The sequence below is a fragment of the Akebia trifoliata genome, chromosome 4, assembly GCF_017979445.1.
Source record: "Akebia trifoliata isolate Shusen 1 chromosome 4, ASM1797944v1, whole genome shotgun sequence".
Classification (NCBI taxonomy): Eukaryota; Viridiplantae; Streptophyta; class Magnoliopsida; order Ranunculales; family Lardizabalaceae; genus Akebia; species Akebia trifoliata.
The window spans coordinates 12202997-12222625 of NC_141378.1; the positions used below are offsets into that span (position 1 = coordinate 12202997).

The 19629-nt window shown below is 34.4% G+C and overlaps 1 protein-coding gene across 1 annotated transcript; it reads right to left on the reverse strand.

Moving 5' to 3' along the window:
- Positions 1-1538: 1538 nt before the first annotated feature.
- Positions 1539-18331, reverse strand: LOC147403829 (uncharacterized). The gene is made up of 6 exons (XM_086439572.1): positions 17981-18331; positions 4090-4351; positions 3807-4006; positions 3008-3195; positions 2069-2355; positions 1539-1958 (listed from the first exon to the last, which is right to left on the reverse strand). Exons 1-5 carry the CDS (start codon positions 18073-18075, stop codon positions 2069-2071), a joined length of 1032 nt encoding a protein of 343 aa, XP_086295698.1. The 5' UTR covers positions 18076-18331; the 3' UTR covers positions 1539-1958.
- Between the last annotated feature and the right edge of the window lie 1298 nt (positions 18332-19629).

A 19629-nucleotide genomic window follows, 5' to 3' on the forward strand; every position in this document is an offset into this window, starting at 1 on the left:
GCGTTGATAGTGGATTAGACCACAATTGAGCTTAGCCCAATCAATGCTCGAGCTATATCCAACAGGACTAGTCCATGAGTACATGCACGGCCCACTCAACACATGTATCAGTAAATCAAGAAGCAACTCAGTTTCGAACGCACAACCAAGAGGAGCAGACTCTTGTTGCTGCATCTTAGAAAGTATATCATCATTAGAAGAGATTGACTAATCTTACTTACCTAGTGAAGAAGGAAAAACTGTATACTAAGCCTCATCCACTGTCATAAAAAACATTGAGATTTGTAAAACAAGTCCTCAAGATTCATAACAAATCTTGAGATCTTGTTTTATGCATCTCAAGTTCTTTTTATGGTGGATGTGGCTTAGAAAGGCCTTTTTCCTCTCTAACATGGTGAGGAAAGTTAGATATGGTGGTGAGGTGAATAGATGGTCCTCCAACACACCTAGCACTTTCAGTGTAATTGGAGTTTGGAGAGAATGTAAGTGCTGCAAGTACTCCTTCAACAATTGGGGAGTTTTGGTGCTCTGGCAACCCCGTTGAAGCACAAACATTACCGACATGACTCATGGGCATGACCTTGGACGATTTTTAAAACGATATGTCATGTGATGTACTAAAGCAAAATAATTTTTCAATGTGTCTGACTAGAATTTAGTAAGGATTTCACCCTCACTAAGAGTCCTTTGGCTCAACTTGTGACATCCAAAACCACAATCCGATGCTTCAGGTTTTCAGAGGACGACAAAATTCTACGAACTTCAAAAGAAGAAAAAAAAATCTTTCCCCGTTGAATATTAATTTTAAATTCCATTTTCAAAACCTTTATTAAGTAAGGAAAATGTTTCTATTGTTATTTTAGAAGCACTAGAACTCTATAAATACAGAATTCTGCAAAGTCTTTTAGGGTGGAGGCATGAATGGAAAAAAGAAAAAAAGTGCAAGTTTCCTTTGAAAAAGTCTCCAACGACAGGTGAGGGTGTGAAACCCAACCTCCATTTTGGTGTGAATCCAAGGTGAGTATTACATTATTCTCTTCCTCTTCTCTACTCTCTCTAACATCTTTCTACATTTTTTTTTTCTACTATTAACCCTAACTTGCTTCTCTGTTTTTCGAAGACACGCGGCAGTAAAAAACCTGTTGTCTTCCACTCCAATACACCAAACCAAACCTCTTCCATAGCCCTTCCTGCTACTATTAGTAATTGGAATCCTAGGCTAGTGGAACCAATCTTCCATTGGAATTCCTCCTCTTCATATTTGAACTTTAGCATAATCATTGACACAGGTGTGGAAAAAGCACGGTTTTTTTTTTTTTTTTGGGTTACGAAGTGATGAAAAAATTGGGCCCTTCATGGGTTGAGGAGAGGAAGTCAAAAGAAAATATATTTCCTTTGGGGGATGGCAAGGAAAAGACAGAAGATTTTCATGTTAGAGAAGAAAATTTTCTACTAATACCTCATACTACTATGAATAGAAAAGTGTGAAACATAAGCATCAGTGTCTTGACAAGTACCATAACAGGAGGGAGAGAGCATCTCAAACAAAGGTATTTATAACTCATAAAAAGATTTCGAGGAACGACCTAATATGATGTCTCTAACATGGTTCCAGAAGAAATAAGTTTAATATTTCCAGACCCTTGAGTAACTGAGACATGGGTTTCACAACTTCAATTAAACTTGAAAAGGCTTAGGTCTCTGCTACAGTACCATGTACAATTTTAAGTTGGCGAATGACAACATAATCTTCCAGGGTACGAACGAATATCAATACAAAATCCTGCTTCAAGAGTGCAACTTTTTTTCCTTTTTTTCTGATGGGTAAGCTGCACTAGAACTCACAACCCCAAAGTTGCTTTGAAATTTGTCAAACCAACTGAGCTACAAGTCCAAGCCCCTTCAAGATTGCAATGGTTCACCAATACTAAGTTCCAAGAAACACCCTAAATTTAATCCTGCCAAGTATTTGTCGGCATGAAGAGAACACAATAAGTTCAAATCATGCAGACAGTGTCGTTAACATGATACAATCCACTGATTGGTTGACGGTTGGAGCATGTATTACCTAATTCGCCTTTTTAGTGAGAGTAGAAGTCCTGAACTCGGCATCGTCTTTGATGAAACTCCACCACAGATAGGTGAGAGGGATTGTGGTGGCGTGCCAAAGAGCATGAGCATCAACGAATCCTTTGTACGGAGGGAAATCATAGATCTCCAAGAGCATTGCAAGCCCACCACCCACAACAACTATCCACAACTTCCACCGTGAAGGATGACGAGTGACACCTGCCCATATGGCCCAAAGTAGAAGCTGAGCGACGCCCATCACCACGCACACTTTCATGTTCAACCCTGCCCAAATTTTCAAAATTGATTAGAATACTTACCAAGACAATAATAACATTACATGGATATAACTATAAACACCTAAGAGATCTCTTGGGATATTTTTCGTGAACTTGATAAAATACTTGTAAACTATGTTGGTCATTGACCTGTCTGACTAACCAGTTTGGTCCAAATTGGTCCGACCGGTGGGTCAAACCAGTCGAACCCAAGAATGAAATATTAAATATTTTTTTTTGTTTCTTCCCCAAATCAGGTTTCTTCAACTTCAAAAATATATCTGATGCCTTAGGGATGTAGATTACTAAATTTGAATTAAAAAGATAATTTTTCACCATTTGAATTGAATTTGAAATTTAAGAGTTCAGTGGTCGTCCATTTTTTAAGCATGGATCAAGCAAAAAAAGAAAATTAATATTTTTATTTTCTTCGTTTTAAATCAGGTCCAGCATGAATTTTAGAGGGTTGGAGTGTTATTTTTCCAACATGACACTTTATGTGGGTCCAACAATTAAAATCTTACTAACAATTGGAGACCAATTGGTTTTTTTTTTAAATCGGGTTTTTCGATAAACTCAACCCGTAGAAGCTAGTGGGTCTGGTCCAACCCAGTCAGGCCATAACAGAACAGAAATAGTAAAAAGTGATCAGGACGTACCATAATCAAGTTTGTAGAAGTTGAGATATAAGATATGCGTAGTCACAAATGCGATAAATGGAGCAACAACCATGACTCTTGCTGCCTCATCCCTCACATTGAAAGTCCGTAATATGGCCAGAATGAGGGAGTATCCGAGCAATGCCACAGCTGAAGAGTAGTCTAACTTCTCTGTCAGATCAACATCTCTGCAAAATTATTCAAAATCATTGGCTAGCCATGTAGACAAGTGGAGAGCTGCATCCGCACATTATATACTTAAAATAGAGAGCTGCTATTGACACCCCGACTTTTACTTATTACGCTCCAATTTCTTAAATTATTTCTCACCCCCTAATTAAAGAGAAAGCACACCATTCAAACATTACAAAAGTTTGGTTCAAGTTATTACTTTAAACTCTCTATGTAATCATTGATGTTTTTTCTGTTTTCTTTTGCTTGCAGCTCTTTGTGAGGCCTCCTCGGCCTCCTTGTAATCTTTTTCCCTCCTTTTCTTAATATATTATACTTTTCAAAAAAAGTTGTTACTTTAAATTACAAAGCATTATAACACATTCATTCAAACAACTTCAGCACTTGTTTACAATTAGGATTAGGCTTATAAAATCCTAAATTTAACAAATAAAAATCTGAACAAAAAAGAGAAATTCTATTGGCACCCCAACTTTTACTTATTGTCTACCATTGACTTTTTTTTTAACTTTTTAATCAGGATCTAATAAGTAAGAGCTGGGGTGACAATAGCAGCTCTCTAAAATTATATAGTTTATCAATATTGTAATAAAAAATCAACACATACCGACTGTGGAAAACAGCACTCCAGAACCACGAATTCATTGCTAAGAGCCCATATATATGCCACAAGCCAGTAAATTCATAGTATGGCTTTCTATTTTGAGGCCTTAAAGGCAACTTGTAATATAGAAGAATGAAAAAGGATAGCCATCCATGGAATTGCATTGCAAGGTTGAGCGCAGAAAACGCAACAGAAACGGGCTCCTGAATACAAGAGTGACCTTTTTTTCTCAAGGTACGAAAACAAGAAATTCAAAAAACCACTAAAAAGTTATAAAATTATAAACCTGAATTCCAAAGGCACGCTTGAAGGGCCATTTTCCATGATACTTGGCAGGCTTATTCCCAAGTATCTCTCTTTCTCTCTCTGTCTCGAGCATACAATTGTACCGGCAGTCACTTTGGCAATCCCATTGCTTCCATCGTAGGTACAATGGTTCCTGCATGTACCATGGACCATCAACAGGCACACCATCAGACGAAAATCTACAGTGCTGGAAACATTTGTCCCCAACACATCCGGTCTTCTCGCATTGATCTACGCAAACCCTGCATTCCAAAGATATTTCATAAACACCAAAAACATAAACTTCCATCTAGCTTAAATAACATAACAAAATATAATTGCAAGTTCTGCTAATAATATAAGAGAGCTGCTAGTGGCACCCCAACTTTTACTTATTACACCCCAATTTCTTAAATTATTTAAGACACCTCAATTAATGATTAAAACACGCTCTTCAAAATTACAGAAGGTTTGGCTCAAATTATAATCTCAACATTACAAAACATTATAACACTCATTCAAACAATTTCAGTAGTTGTTTCCAATTATGATTAGGCTCATATAAAATCCTAAACCTTAAAAAATAGAAATCTAGGAAAAAAATTGAGAGTTTCTATTGCCACCCCAACTTTTACTTATTCTAAACCATTCGCTTATTTTCTTTATCTTTAATTGGGGTGTAATAAGTAAAAGTTGGGCCCCTCGTTCTCTTTTTTCAATAAATTATCTTTATCGATCAAAAAAAAAAAAAAAAAAGTAAAAGTTGAGGTCCCAATAGCAGCTCTCTAATATAAAAGATAACCCTTCTAACTAAGCAAAATTTCATTGCAGATATAGCCTTCCATATCAAAATCATAATATATAAATAAAAAAACGATAGGACAGATTAGTTACGAAGAATATTTCTCAGTTAGGAACTTCAAACTAGTATGTTTCTATGAAGAGAATAGAAACAAAATAAATTGCATCTTTTGCGAATCGCAGATGCTTCGCTAATTAGATGAAAGAACAGAAAGTTTATACGTTCAAAAGAGTTTGGTAATAAAAGGTTAACACTAGAAGAAAATACTAGCATAAGGAACCTAACGAAGGTAAAGTCATCAGAGTCAAACCAAATAATACAAAGTGACCAGAGCATGGAGTCAACTAATATAACCAGGTTATGCTACCCAATGGTCAAACGACCACCAACTAGCCATCTCCACATAATCCTTGATCAGTATTATTACTTGCTGGTAACAAAAATTATAGTGTTTCTACAGTTGAAGAATTAACTCCGCTTGTGTAGTGTTTCTTCTATACTACATTACCAGACCCGAGCCTAGATAAAGGCGGAGTTCACATTAGGTAGGCAACCGGTTTCAAAATCGGATTACATGATGATAATAATTGAAGAATTCTTTGCACTTTGATGGTCTCAATTGCTGTAGAAATTTATATTTCAAAAATATTACGGGTTTTGCTACTATTACATCACTGTTCCATTAATTGCAATAACCGAAAATATTATAACCACAATTATTATTTTGGATTCATTATTACAACCATTTGTGCCCCAACTTAAAAGAGAAAGGTTCTTTATGTCATTTGTCAAGAGAAGACAGAACAGGAAAAAAAATACTTATATAAGTTTACATAAAGAAGGAATGACCTTGTTACAAGATTTTCACAAACTGTGAGGGTTACATTCAGGTTGAGGATCAAGAGCTCGTTGAGTTAAATTAAAAAGCTCTTGAAATTAGTAATGGGGTTCTAAAGGCTGGTTGAATGAGGTATCACAATAGAGTTAAGGGCTACCACCAGGCTAGATAATGAAAGGTGGGTTAAAATGGTTGATTGTTAGCTAAAAAAAATTGGTGAAGACTAGGCTAATGATGGATTAGAGTTTGTAGAGTAGAAAACTGAATCAAAAGAGAACAATTACCACTGTGAACAAAATGGAATGAAGTCACAACTCACAACACTCTAGGCACAGTTAAGGAACTAAACTTGAATTAATTATATATTAGAGTTTAAAAATAGAAGCAACAATGAGATGGCGCGGGAGGTAATCCCACCATGGACCTGTACACTATCAATTAGGTCAAATTATGTCCAAATTGTGCAATCTTGTGAGTTTCTTGGATAGCTAATAAAATACGCCATCTAATCGTAATAAAAAGGAGTCATTCAAACAAATTGCGCAATTTTATGCGTTGATGGGATAGTATTGCAACAAGATGTACACTATATACATTCTTTGCTTCATAGATGGCATAACTATAAATAAATTGAGAAGCCTTTTTCATGTCAATGGAAGGGGATTATATTATTAGAAAAAAAATTGACTAAAAAAGAAGAGTTGAAAGTTTTAACAAGCAGTTTTGGACAGTGAGTAGACATCATCATTTTGACAACCATTATCCCAAAAGACGGATCTGATGGGGAAGGTGCAACTATGAATATAAGAGGATCATGGGTCGAACTGGGGCACGATATGTGAGCACGACACCTGGGATCGGAGGTGGATAACACAACACTCAACACACCAGAACTTCATGGAGAGGTTCTTGAAAGAAAACAAGAAATAAACAAATAAATAAATAAAATTACATTTTATTTTTGGATATGAATGCAAAAAATGATTACGAAAACTTTTCTAACAAGCTCAAGACTGAATTTTCCCACGAAATCTTCACCATGTTATCGAGGATCATGGTTTAAAAATTTGTCTCGTTTTACTTGTTAAAAAAAAATGTCTTGTTTCGTACGAAATGTTTCAGAATTTCAGCTTTGCCGAGACAAAACATGCAAAAATTTATCATCCAGTCAATGTTTCGATTTGCATCGAAATGTTTCACATCTGAAACAAATCGATACAAACTAAGAACCCAAATAAATTTTTTTTAAAAAAATCACAACCTAAGGAACAAAAAAAAAGACATTTTCACGATAGAATCTTTGTAAAAAATCATAATCCAAAAGCAATTTACACTTTCTTTAAAAATAGAGATTCTCACAACCATAACTCTCCCTTCTACAAAATCACGGGTCCTAACACTGTAACCATGGTTTAAAATTGTCTCGTTTCGTATGGAACATTTTGGAATTTCAGCTAGCCGAGACGAAACATGCAAGAATTTATAGTTCAGTCAATGTTTCAATTTGTATCAAAATGTTTCGGCCGATACAAACGAGAACCCAAATAAAAATCACAACTCTGTGCAACAAAAATAAAGATTCGCACAACAAAATCCCAGTAAAAAATCACAATCCGAAAGCAACTTAAAACTCTATAAAAATAGAGATTCGCTACTTAGAATCTTTGTAAAAAACAGATATTCGCACAGCCATAGCTTTCCTTTTTACAAAACCACAAGTTCTAACAATGTAACACAAATGATTATTATAAATAGGGGAGAGTCATACTCTCCAATCCATTCAATTTTCTCTCACACACACTGAGAGAAGAGATTAGGGTTTACCACGTGTGTACCTGCCGGAGTTGGATTGGAGACGAGAAGGCTTGGATTTGCTAAGGGGTTTCATCGCAAGCATTTTTTTTTCTCCTATCACACCCTTTTTCCTCCATTTTGCAGAGAGGGAATTGAGCATTCGAGCTTCGAGTCTCTAGAAAAACTTCACAATAAAGAGATGGGTTCATATGAAACCCTTTAAATGGAATTTTTATTTTTATAAACATTCTCATTCCTTTTATTGATAATATTGACTCCTCTCATGTTTTATTAACATATCCCATGACCTTGGACTCCTCTTGAAGACCTGTTCTTTCTCTCCTATTGAAGACCTCTATATAATGTCAAATTGATGACATTATGTTGGTGACATTGGTCTTCTTTGCAAGACCACATAGTTTATTATTAAAAATTGGCTTAGAGGCCATGAAATAAACGGTGGGTAAGATCGGGTGCGGATCTTGTAGCATGGTGCCTTTCATCTATCGCTTATGTAGTAAATTGGGTGCGAATCCTGAATTGTCCAGATCGTCATCACTATCATCATCAACAAGGATTTGTTGCTTGCCTAGCCTCTCCATCAACATCTTATCGAACTCAATTCGTCTAGCATGACATTTTTCTTTTGTGATTACAAGTTCTTCTAAATTGTCTCTCACAACCCGAGAAATATCAAAAGGACACTTTGGGCAATCTTTAACATCACTACATACTCTAGCAAGGTGTTATGTTGAGCCTCGTAACCCCACCACTCTTTCCTTCAAAGCCGCACCATTTACATTTCTACCAAAGGCATTTTCTAAGAACTTGTTATGCATGCTCCCATCCAATATCACGTGGACAAGGCACGGTGTGCCAAGTCAACAATCTTATGAAAAATAATGCACAATCACATCCCACTAGTAATTTAAATTAACATGTACATGATTTAATGTACATATTCATTTTTTCGGTCATTTATTCATTTCCCTTCAACTTTAGTGAATATTGGAGATATTTCTTCAAAATATTCACATTTTTTTTGCTAAGTCAAAATATTCACATTTTTTTATAAGTCAAAATATTAACATTTTAGTCTTACTCATTTTATACTGGAAAAGATTGATTTTTGAGTTGAAGAGGGCATTTAAGTCATCCTACAAAAGTTTTATAAAGGAGACCGAGGTCAAGGTATACCATCAGTTTGAAAAAACATAGCTATCTCAAACATTTACCTCTTTGAAGTAAAGCCCTTCATAGAAGACTCAAATCAAGGAAAATGTTATCATTTTAAAGACCCATGGGTGGCTCAAATATTCACCAAAACATTGAGGGGTAGGTCTTGTAGAGATGACCAAGGTCAATAGCATTGCATTAGTTTGAAAATAAAGAGGACTTCAAGTAGTAACCCAGGGCAAGGAGTTTGTCATCAATTTGAATACATATGGGTGTCTAATTATTTACCAAAACATTAAGGGGCTAGTCGTCTAGTGGAGAAGACCAAGGTCAAGGACATGCCATTATCTAGAAAACAAAAAGTCTTCAAGAGACTCAGATCAATGGTATGGCATCATTTTCAATACATAAGGGTTGGTCTAGTAGAGAAGACCACGGACAAGGACATGCCATTATCTAGAAAACAATACATCTATGAAGATTTAAAATTACAAAATTTACGTGTTTTGTCTTGATTGGTTGGAATGAATATGGTATAGAAAATCTCTGGTCCTAGAGCTAACATTTGGTCCATGTTACCCTTCCCCAAGCCATGAAATCACCATATTAATTATGGAAAGTCATCCATAATTCACAGTAAATTGGACAAAATAGGAAATCAGTAATGGCTTCACTGTTCTCCCTTCGTGGACAAAAATACGTGACTTGCAATAAAAACTTTTTGATGATCAGTTGTAGTTTTAAAAAGAGAGAGAGAGAGTATATGTAATCTCCTTTTTTAAAGTAATTTTTGTAATCTCTTGGATGCCCCTAAATCATAGAAAATAGAAAGCAAACACTCAAAATAGCCAACATGTAAAATAAAATTAGTTTCATCTTTAGAAGGAAAGGTAAGTGCATGATTAGCACAAAATGCACATCCGAAACCTCTCTCAAATTTGTTACAATCCCAAATATATCATAATAATATATAAGATAAAAAATAATGAATAAGTCGACAAGTATCACAACATAAACAACAACAAAAAATTGATGGGGACATCAAAGCTTGAAGAGTAAATTTTCTTTTTGGATTTTATTTTCAGCCAGAAACTTTATTGTTAAGAGTATTTGCAGTCCTGGATCTATTCACAATTATGAGAATTATAGGGGTCTATGACTAATTCTTATTAGTGTAGGGGTAGTAGTAAACTAAGACGTTTTATTTACGTGGAGATCAAATCCATGTTTGATTTGGTTTTTATTTTAGTGGCCTAATCTGGTTAGGGCTTTAGGATCAGATTCCTAATTTAGTAGTTTAATTTTCTTAGGATTCTTAAGTAGGTTTTCTTTACATATAAATTGTATTAGGATTTATTTACGTAAAGAGTTTGTGGAATAAAGAATTAATTTATTTCAATGGAGTTTCTTGGTGTGAGCTCTCTATTATTCTTGGTGTGATTCCAAGGTTCTATCTTTCTATCTCTTCTCTTTCTTTTCTAATCTTATTTTTATTTTCTTGATTTTCTTTTAATTTCCCTGTTCTTGAATTTAAGAACACTTGAATTCTTGAAACCCCTTACCCTCAACCTTTAATCCTTTCCGTTTTCTCTTAACCTTTACTCCCAATCAACAATCCTCAAGTCATCCCTCCATCAAACCTAACCCTATTTAATATCTCTAAACCTAATTACAGGATCCTAATGAAAATTATTGTAAGTACAAAAACAAAATTGCATTTTACCTTTCAACATATATCCATTGGGATTGTGTAAACCTTTCACAATAGCCAACAAGACCTTCTAGGTCTAAAACATTTTCTTGAAATCCATTTTTCCTTAGCCATTAATCTTAAGCCACTTCCAAATCAGATTTGCTACCACATATTTTGTCTTCTTCCCTCACCATCCATCTTCAAAGTGGTAAAATAGACTAGGTTCAGTGTCACGCCCCGGCCCACAACAATACCAATATTGTCCTTAAATTAACCACCCCATAGGCCGAGGGTTTTGTTCTTGGGCTTTTTTTACCTCAAAAGGCCTAGGTACTATGTAAGTTTGATTTGCTCCTTATGAATACTTCAAGTATCGCACTCCTGGCTGATGTGGGACTAAACCTCTCACCCCGTGTCGTGCTACCTCCAGGAGTGGATTACTACGTTTACCCCCCCCCCCCTTGCAAGGCACACGCCCACATGTGCACGAGGCGATCCCCCCAACACGCAAACATCAGACTCTGATACCATTTTGTCACGCCCCGGCCCACAACAGTACCAATATTGTCCCTGAATTAACCGCCCCATGGACTTAAGGTTTTGTTCTTGAAACCAAAAATCAAATTTTGATATAATGAGATTTGAATATTAAAACTATTCCCAAAATTACTAAATGGGAGGTAAAACCTTAATGTCATTAAAGAACTCAAAGTAAATGAAAAGTAAAAATTAAGGAGGAAATTTACTAAAAAAATTTTAATGAAAATTAAGGTTGAAAAATTACATATAAATTGCAGGGAAAAACAAAACAAAAACAAGATTTCACTTCTGAACAAAATTGTTTCCAACGGTGATACCGTGATTCTGCACGGTGGCCAATGACTGCGTCGGCAGCAAGCGGAAGACTCGAAAAATTTTCTTCATTTTTTATTTTTTTATCAAAAAAACAATCTAAAATCGATACAAAAACTATCAATTTGTTTCTAAAACATTACACAATTTATAAAAAAACTTAAATCACATCAAATGAAACAAATTTACCCGAACGATTAAATCAAATCAAACGTACATAAATTTATTGATAATTGGAAAATGAGAATAATATCATATATCAATATCATTTTCTATTAAAATTTTCGTATAACTCGAGGGTAGTAGGGAAGGCATCCTACTTCGGATTGTTTTCGACGGTTGATCGGAGCTGATGATCGCCTCCGACCGATCATAGAATTTTTCTCAGGCGAAATACGAAGTTCCTTACATCCACGAGTAGCGCTCGACGAGGTGAACGTCTTTCATTTTGCAACAAAACTCGGATCGCTCTTGTTTAGCATAAATCTAAATTGCAAGGTGAAGAGAATTTGGAGTTGGTTCTTGTTATTTGGAAAAGAAGGAAAATTAAATTTTCTAAAGTATCGATATTTATACTTAAGCGGGGACGTAGGCGTCATTACAAGAATTATTTTTCTCGAATGCCGATTCAAACATTCTTATACTTTATTTTGGGTGATTTTTCGATATGAAACTAACAGTGCGATTGGATTTCTCAAACTATGTCTCTAAGTTAACTTTTTACCTATTAGATAAAAGTTGACACGGAACTCAAGGATTTGACAACTTTTTCAATAGACTTCTCATTAAGACGTGCCTACAGGCTAAAGTATGTTACTCAATCCTTTTGAATCTATTAGCGATGATGGATTTCCACAAATATTAATAAATCAAAATCCAAACTTTTAAGTCATTAAAATAAACTCAAAATTTACAAAATTAAAACTTACAATTTAGTCTCGAGATACGTGTTAAAATTTTAGGCCATTACATCCTCCCCTCTTAAAAAGAATTTTGTCCTCGAAATTTATGAACGTATTCTATCTTCAAATAGTCCTTACGTTTGATATCCAAATCAAATTTCAACATTCCTACCTCTCATTCCACATTCTACTTATCGTGATATTTCTCAAAACTTATATCATAAACATTATGAATTAAACTCTTACTAAAGAACATAAATCTTATATCACACATTTTTTCTAGTAAACTCAAATCAAAGATAAATATTTCCCCATTCTACAAGTACATCCTTAAATTAGAATTATTGGTTCGTGTAAACAACCATTTTACTCTAACATTGTATATTTTCCAACTTTCGCAAGTTCGTCGATACGATTTCAATAATTTCAATTCTTCCCAATTAGATTGTTCAAATCGATATTAATCTTTAGTTCAATCAAAATGCCTCATCAATCTTTTTAATAAATTAACTGTAGTCCTATACCATGGAAAGTTCAGAATCATTATACTGATTCTAATTGAATCATTAAATTTAAACTCTCAATTTCACTTCCTTAACTGAGTTCATAGATTTCTTTGATAAATCAAAGATCTTCAATCGAAATATAAACAAGTATAGTTTTCTCCTTTACAAATCAAATTTCACAAAAATATATGATCCTAAAAAAAAATTTATGAAATCTTAAATAGTCAATGCCAACGAGATAGCAACTTGAGTTGATAAAGATGTCTACTTCAAAGGTACTGTGCTCCCTTAATTTTATATTCCTTAACAAATAACAAATTTAAATCAATCAATCAAACAAATTTTCTCCCTATCTCACCTTATCGAAAAATCATCCAAAATAGAGTATAAGAATGTCCGAATCGACATTCGGAAAAAAAAAAAATTTCTGAAATGATGCCTACATCCCCACTTAAGTATAAATATCAATACTTAAAAAAAATTCTAATTTTCCTTCTTCTCCAAACAACAAGAACCAATCCTAAATTCTCTTTACTTTGCAATTTATATCTATGCCAAATGAGAGCGGTTCAAGTTTTGTCGCAAGAAAGAAAAACATTCACCTCGTCGAGGGTTATATGTGGACACAAGAAACTTCACATTTCGCTAAAGGAAAATTCTATGATCGACCGGAGACGATCATCAACTCCAATCAACCGTCGAAAATAGTCAGAAGTATGATGCATTCCCTTCTACCTTCGAGTTGTATGAAATTTTTCATAGAAAATGATCTTGATCTATGATATTATTCTCATTTTTCAATTATCAATAAATTGACTAAATTCATGTACGTTTTTATTTGATTTGATCGTAGTTATAAATTTTCTATCAGATAGATTTGTTTCATTTGATATGATTTAAGTCTTTTATAAATTGTGTAATGTTTTAGAAACAAATCGATAACTTTTGTATCGATTTTGGATTGTTTACGGTGAAAAAAATTTCGAGTCTTCTGCTTGCTGCCGACGCCACTATTGGCCAACGTGACGAATCCCGACACCACCGTCAAAAATAATTTTGTTCAGAATTGAAATCTTTTTTTTTTTGTTTTATTTTACCCGCAGTTTATATCTAATTTTCCAACCTTAATTTTCATAAAAAACATTAAAGTAAATGTCTTCTTTAATTTTTTACTTTCCATTTACTTTAAGTTTTTTAATGAAATTAGATTTTACCCCCCATTTGAAAACTTTAGGAATGGTTTTAAAATCCAAATCTCATCGTATCAATTTTTGATTTTTGATTTCAAAAACAAAACCCTAAGTCCATTAGACGGTTAATTCAGGGACAATATTGGTATTGTTGTGGGTCGGGACGTGACAAAACAGTATCAAAGCCTGATGCTTGCGTGGTGGGGAGATCGCCTAGTGTACACGTGGGTATGTGCCTGGCAGAGGGGTAAATGTAGTAACCCGCTCTAAGAGATAGCACGATACGGAGTGAGGGGATTAGTCCCACATCGCCCAAGAGTGCGATGCTTGAAGTATTCATAAGAAGCAAACCGAACCTACATAGTACCGAGTCCTTTTGGGGTAAAAAGTCCAAGAACAAAATGTAAATTATGGCATTTTTGCCTAATTTTTCAAAATCCGATATCTTTATTGTTCCTTTGAATGAAGTTATAATCTACTCTTATTCAATGGCCTTGCCATGTAAGACATGATAGATAGATAGACGGATGTATATCTCACATTCCCACGATCACGTGAGATATGATAGATGGATGGATGGAGTAATAGATAGATGTCATTGGAGAGCACTACCGAATCTTGCTTGTATTTTCAATAGAATAAACGATATATTATATACAAAATAAACTGTTTTTGTTTACCAGAAAAGGGTCATAGAAAACCTAAAAAGAGTGACACGTTACTGTATATTTGGAAACGACCGATCAATCTAAGATAACACTAGATGTCGTATGCTCTTCGGTAGTATGGGATACCTTAGAGCATATTACAAATTGTGAGATCCGAAAAAATTTTCCTACTTCTTTCCTAGGAAACTTTGTGTAAAGACGATTTCTGTAGTGTAGAGGTCGTCAGGGTTCACATGCATTGCCTTTTAATAGGCTTCGACGCAAAGGATCTCCTGGACTAGTTAGTGATCACTTTTAGTCTGTAGTTGTCAAACGGTCGACCTCACCGTTAGTTGAACTCAGTATTGGGTTCTTAGTCAAAGGCCGGCCTAAGCTAGATAAATGATCACCCAAATCATGGTATGCTAGATAGGCCACAAAATCAGATTATAACAATGGGATTACACATCGGATTTGAAGTCTGGAATATCGGATTGTCATAGTCAAGGCGGTTATACAAGCTTATTCCTCTACTCTCTTATCTACTACACCGCCGTGTTTGTATTATGTACTTTTCCTTTCTTTTGTAATGTTAATAGATGATTTACAATTTAACGGTAGTATAAATTATCTTAAATGTCAAAAATGATTAATTCAAGTTTATGTCAATTGTTTACTGATTATGCTTAGACATTTATCGCATGTTACATTATAAAAACCTACATTATTTAATTGTTCAGTTGATTACTCGTGCATGTATGACTCGCTGTTAGAACAACATTCATCTTGCTGAGCATTCCCCTATTACTTACCTTATCCTACATTTCAGAGTATTCACTTGTTGAGGAGCTCACACATGAGGAATCGCTCGAGGAGGTCCCCTTTAAAAAGTATGTTGAGGATTTACAACCTCCATCAGCTTGAAGATTACCTTAGCAGTTTAATGATTGTGTTCTAATTCATACTGTGGGACTTGATGTATTTTGAAAAGTTGCATTTGGGAGATTGTTATCACGTGGTATGTTTATAAATTATTGATTTGATGTAATTAATTGACGATGATTAATTTTCGTTTTGCTCTGATTTCTATTAGTTTATCAAATATTCATTTTCGTTGTGCATATTTCATTTCATAAGTATTATTGTCTATGATTGTTCTATCAGATTGTGTGTGTGTGTGTGTTTATCTCATACCTCGAGATTCTAACTGATGAATCCTCGAGATTTGTGTTGAGATTTTGGGGTGGGACATTTAGGCAACACGAATAAACAAATTGGTATATTCTCATATAACAACTATGTTGTTAAACACATCACCATAGAGCATACTTTCGCTATGTCCATGATTGTATTATAAATGAAAACGAAGAGGGCAGACAATTAAGTAAACAACATGATGAAGTGCTCAAGCAACTGCAAGTGCAATCGTCTTGGACACTATAAATTGAATTGCTTGACTGGGACAATGAAATATATGGGATCAAAGTCATGAGCCTAAACTCAAGGTGAGTAATGAGGAAATTGATGAAGAAATCTGAGCTAGAGTTTAAAAAGAGTTTATTGACAAGTGTGAGGCATCATTATTGGTTCTTGAAGACAAATCTATGTCTGGAGAATCTGAATAATTGGCAAAGGAAATTGTTCAACCACTACATCCTTTATCGCTTACACAACCTTTATCCTATGGAAAAGAAAAGGTAGATAATATGTTAGATAAGCCAATGAATTACGCTATATATAGAGCATTTTAAAGTGTCAACTTTGGTTATTAACAGAAAATAAGAGCCCAACAATTATTTATTTTGTTTGATGTTATCTATTGGAACTAGGAGGATACATTGATTGAGAAGCAAGCCAGGACAAGATTACATGTAGAGTATAAGGACTTGATTTGCTGGGGTATTCCATCCATTTTATTTAGCCAATGATGAAATTTTCTCAATCGGGGAGAATTGATGGGGGCATCAAAGCATGAAGAGTAGAGTTTGACTTTTCTTTTGGATTCATGTTGATGTTCTTGAACTTATCTCATATTTTTTTTAGCTCATGATCTTATTATAGATGTTTAGGGATGGTACTTTGATAAATTTAGTATGTATTTTTATTAAGGTTTGAAATTTTAGGAGAGATAAAGTTATGGAAATTAGATTACTTTTGTAATTTATATCTAAGTTAAGGATAGCTTAGGGTTTTGTTTTCGTATTTAAACATATCTTTATATTGATTTAGAGAAGCATTTGGAAAATTTACAAAATTTTCTGGTTTCTTGTTTGAATGTTGGTGCATTCAACTTATTGTTGACGTAAAAATCATTTGGATGATTCCAAGGTAAATTTATCATTCTGTTCTTTTGACCTTATTCTTTTTCTTTTTTTCTTTTTTTTTCTTTTTTTCTGTTTTGAGCCCATCAAGATTCCCCCAACCCCATCAAGAAACCAGCCCATAAAACTTTGTTCTCTTGATTATCAAGAAATCATGAATTCTTGATTTCTTAATTGTCTTAAATTCATAATTGTAATTACAGAACGTTAAAATTAAACCCCAAAACCCAAATCCTTTTGGATTTCGCCTAAACCTTTAGGGTAACCCTATTATAGCCCATACTTTTAAACCAAACCTCACCGTCTTGCGTCAATTCTGTGGCATTTTATCCACTACAATATTATATAATAACTACCTACCTAAGTTGGATCTACTCAATAAATGAATGCAATCATTCTCAAAGACATCTTATAGAGAAAATTTATTGTCAACATTACAATCATAATCGGACTGTAATCTCTCTCCTTATATATTCTCTTCTTACAAAATCTTTTTTGTTAAGGAAAAAATAAATAAATAAACTAAGTCTATGAAAATTGAAAATAAGGAGACTATAGCCCACGCCTTAAATTGACTGTAGAAGATGTAATTGGTTTTCAGTACCAATTGCTTCATAGCTGAACATTTAAGTTATCAAATTAGGCAATCTATATCCAACAGCCTTCTCGACCAAATAGCATTAAGTATCCAAGTAGTCAAAGAGGGAAACCAAATCAAATCAAAATCAATGTATCCCCAAACGAATCCATTGTTTTGTCTTTGCAAAACCCATATTTAAAGTCAACCCCAGCATAATAGCAAACATGTTATCAAGGGAGTTGTTAGATTGATTTTATGTGTTAGGAATCCTCTCAAAGTTGAAGATGATTGTTATATATTTCCTGCACAACTAAATTTATGCTTTGTCCCTGATTGTTTATTTAGAAATTCGGGTTCCAATGCTTCAATTTTCTCAATAAATATGAATCCAGTTTGCCATTTTGTTCCAATTTAATTTAGTTAGAACCCAAAGATCTTTCTTTCTCTCTCTATCTTTCTAACACAATTTCTCAATCAACAAAGATTACAACTACATAAAACCAAACGATAAAGTTTATCAAGTTGGGATTGTAACAGAAAACCAAACGATCAAGAAAGAAGAAAAGAAAGCGAGAGAGAGAGCGAGCTTACTTGTAGAGTGGATCAGCGTCTCCAGCGCTGGCGTTGAGAACCCTAACGAGACACGAAAGTGCCACCAAAAAAGCAACCCAGAAACGACCTTCCATCTGATTCAAACACCAAAACAACTCTCTCTCTCTCTCTCTCTCTCTCTCTCTCTCGAATATATGAGACTGAGAGAACCACCAGTGCCACTTGGATATCGAGATCCTAAATGATAGATCCAAAGAAAATGTTCAAGTGTTCGTGCAGATCTCCCATTTCAAATCAAAATTGGAGGTCCTCCACTACTCTCTCTCTCTCTCTCTAGGGCATCGGATATGAAGAGAACTCTGCGTCTATGAGCTTTGCCGATCAGAAAAAAGGACTCTGCGAGCTTTCTTCTCGTGGACCAAGTACGAGGGAACACGTGGACGTGTTCTCTTCCGTGAGAGCATATTCCCAAAAGAGTAAGCTAGCCTTACTAACTTAGTAAGAAACAAGATCTCACACCACACAAGAAGGACTTAGAGAACAAACTTTTAAAAAAATTTAAGACAGAACTGCTATTGGCACCCTAATTTTTATTTACCACACGCAAATTAAAAATTGAAAAGGGATTTTTCTCGGTATAATATTTATTTTAATTCTCAAAATATATTTTTCCAATAGATTCATCACTTTTATAATCAACGAATTTGTTGGTATGGCAAAATTATTGATATTTTATCTACAATTTCGTAAATGTTAAAAGTGACAAGCTCACGAGTTCATAAATTATAAAAGTGACAAATCTGTAATCAAATAAGAATCAAATTTCCATCTAAATCCAATTTCTCAAGTGCAATCAAACTGAAACAAGTGATTTCTTTATCTTTCATCAAACACGCCGTTGACAAAAATGTAAAAACAATTTGTATCTACAATATAGTTGAAATACTAAAGACAATAATGGAGTTTGAAAAGATATTAACCGAATCACATCGGTCTTCTATAGATACTTGATAAATAGTAACTACAAGTAGTTACATAAATGACTAACCACCCTAACCACTTGATTTAATCCTAAATATGATTCAGTGGTTCTCAATGTACCTTCAAAGTTTACAACATAACTATTTCTCTAACAGTTTCTCTTAACATAAGAGGCCCCACTAAACACTCTTTTCTTTAGGAACAAAAGGGAGGGGGAAAGGAGCAAAATCTATAATTCTACAGCTAAACTTGTTAAGAGAGCAGAACAAGTAACCCTTGTGGGCCCAACAGAATCTCATTTAGGAAACTTTAAACAGTCCAAACCACATAACTGGTGTTTTGAAGAAAAAAAAAAATTACAAACATTTTCTCCTTTGATGGGTGAAATTAACTTTTTATTGGGATGAGAAATGATTATGCATTTGCATAGGTTATAACATATGGAAACCTTCCCAAAAGAAGCTTTGGACATGAGACATAACCACTCTCACTATAAACAGTAAGGCAAATCTCTAGATGTAATCTACCAACTTTCTTGATAAGGTGCATCTTGGAACAAGTTTGGTCTGTCTATAAAATATTGGATATGAAAAGGGCCCACTTAGTTACATGCAATTATCAATGAATAACAAAGTGAACACAACCCCAAGGGTTGGCCTAGTGGCAAAGCAAGCCAAGCCTTGATAAGCTCGGAGGTTAGGTCAAGT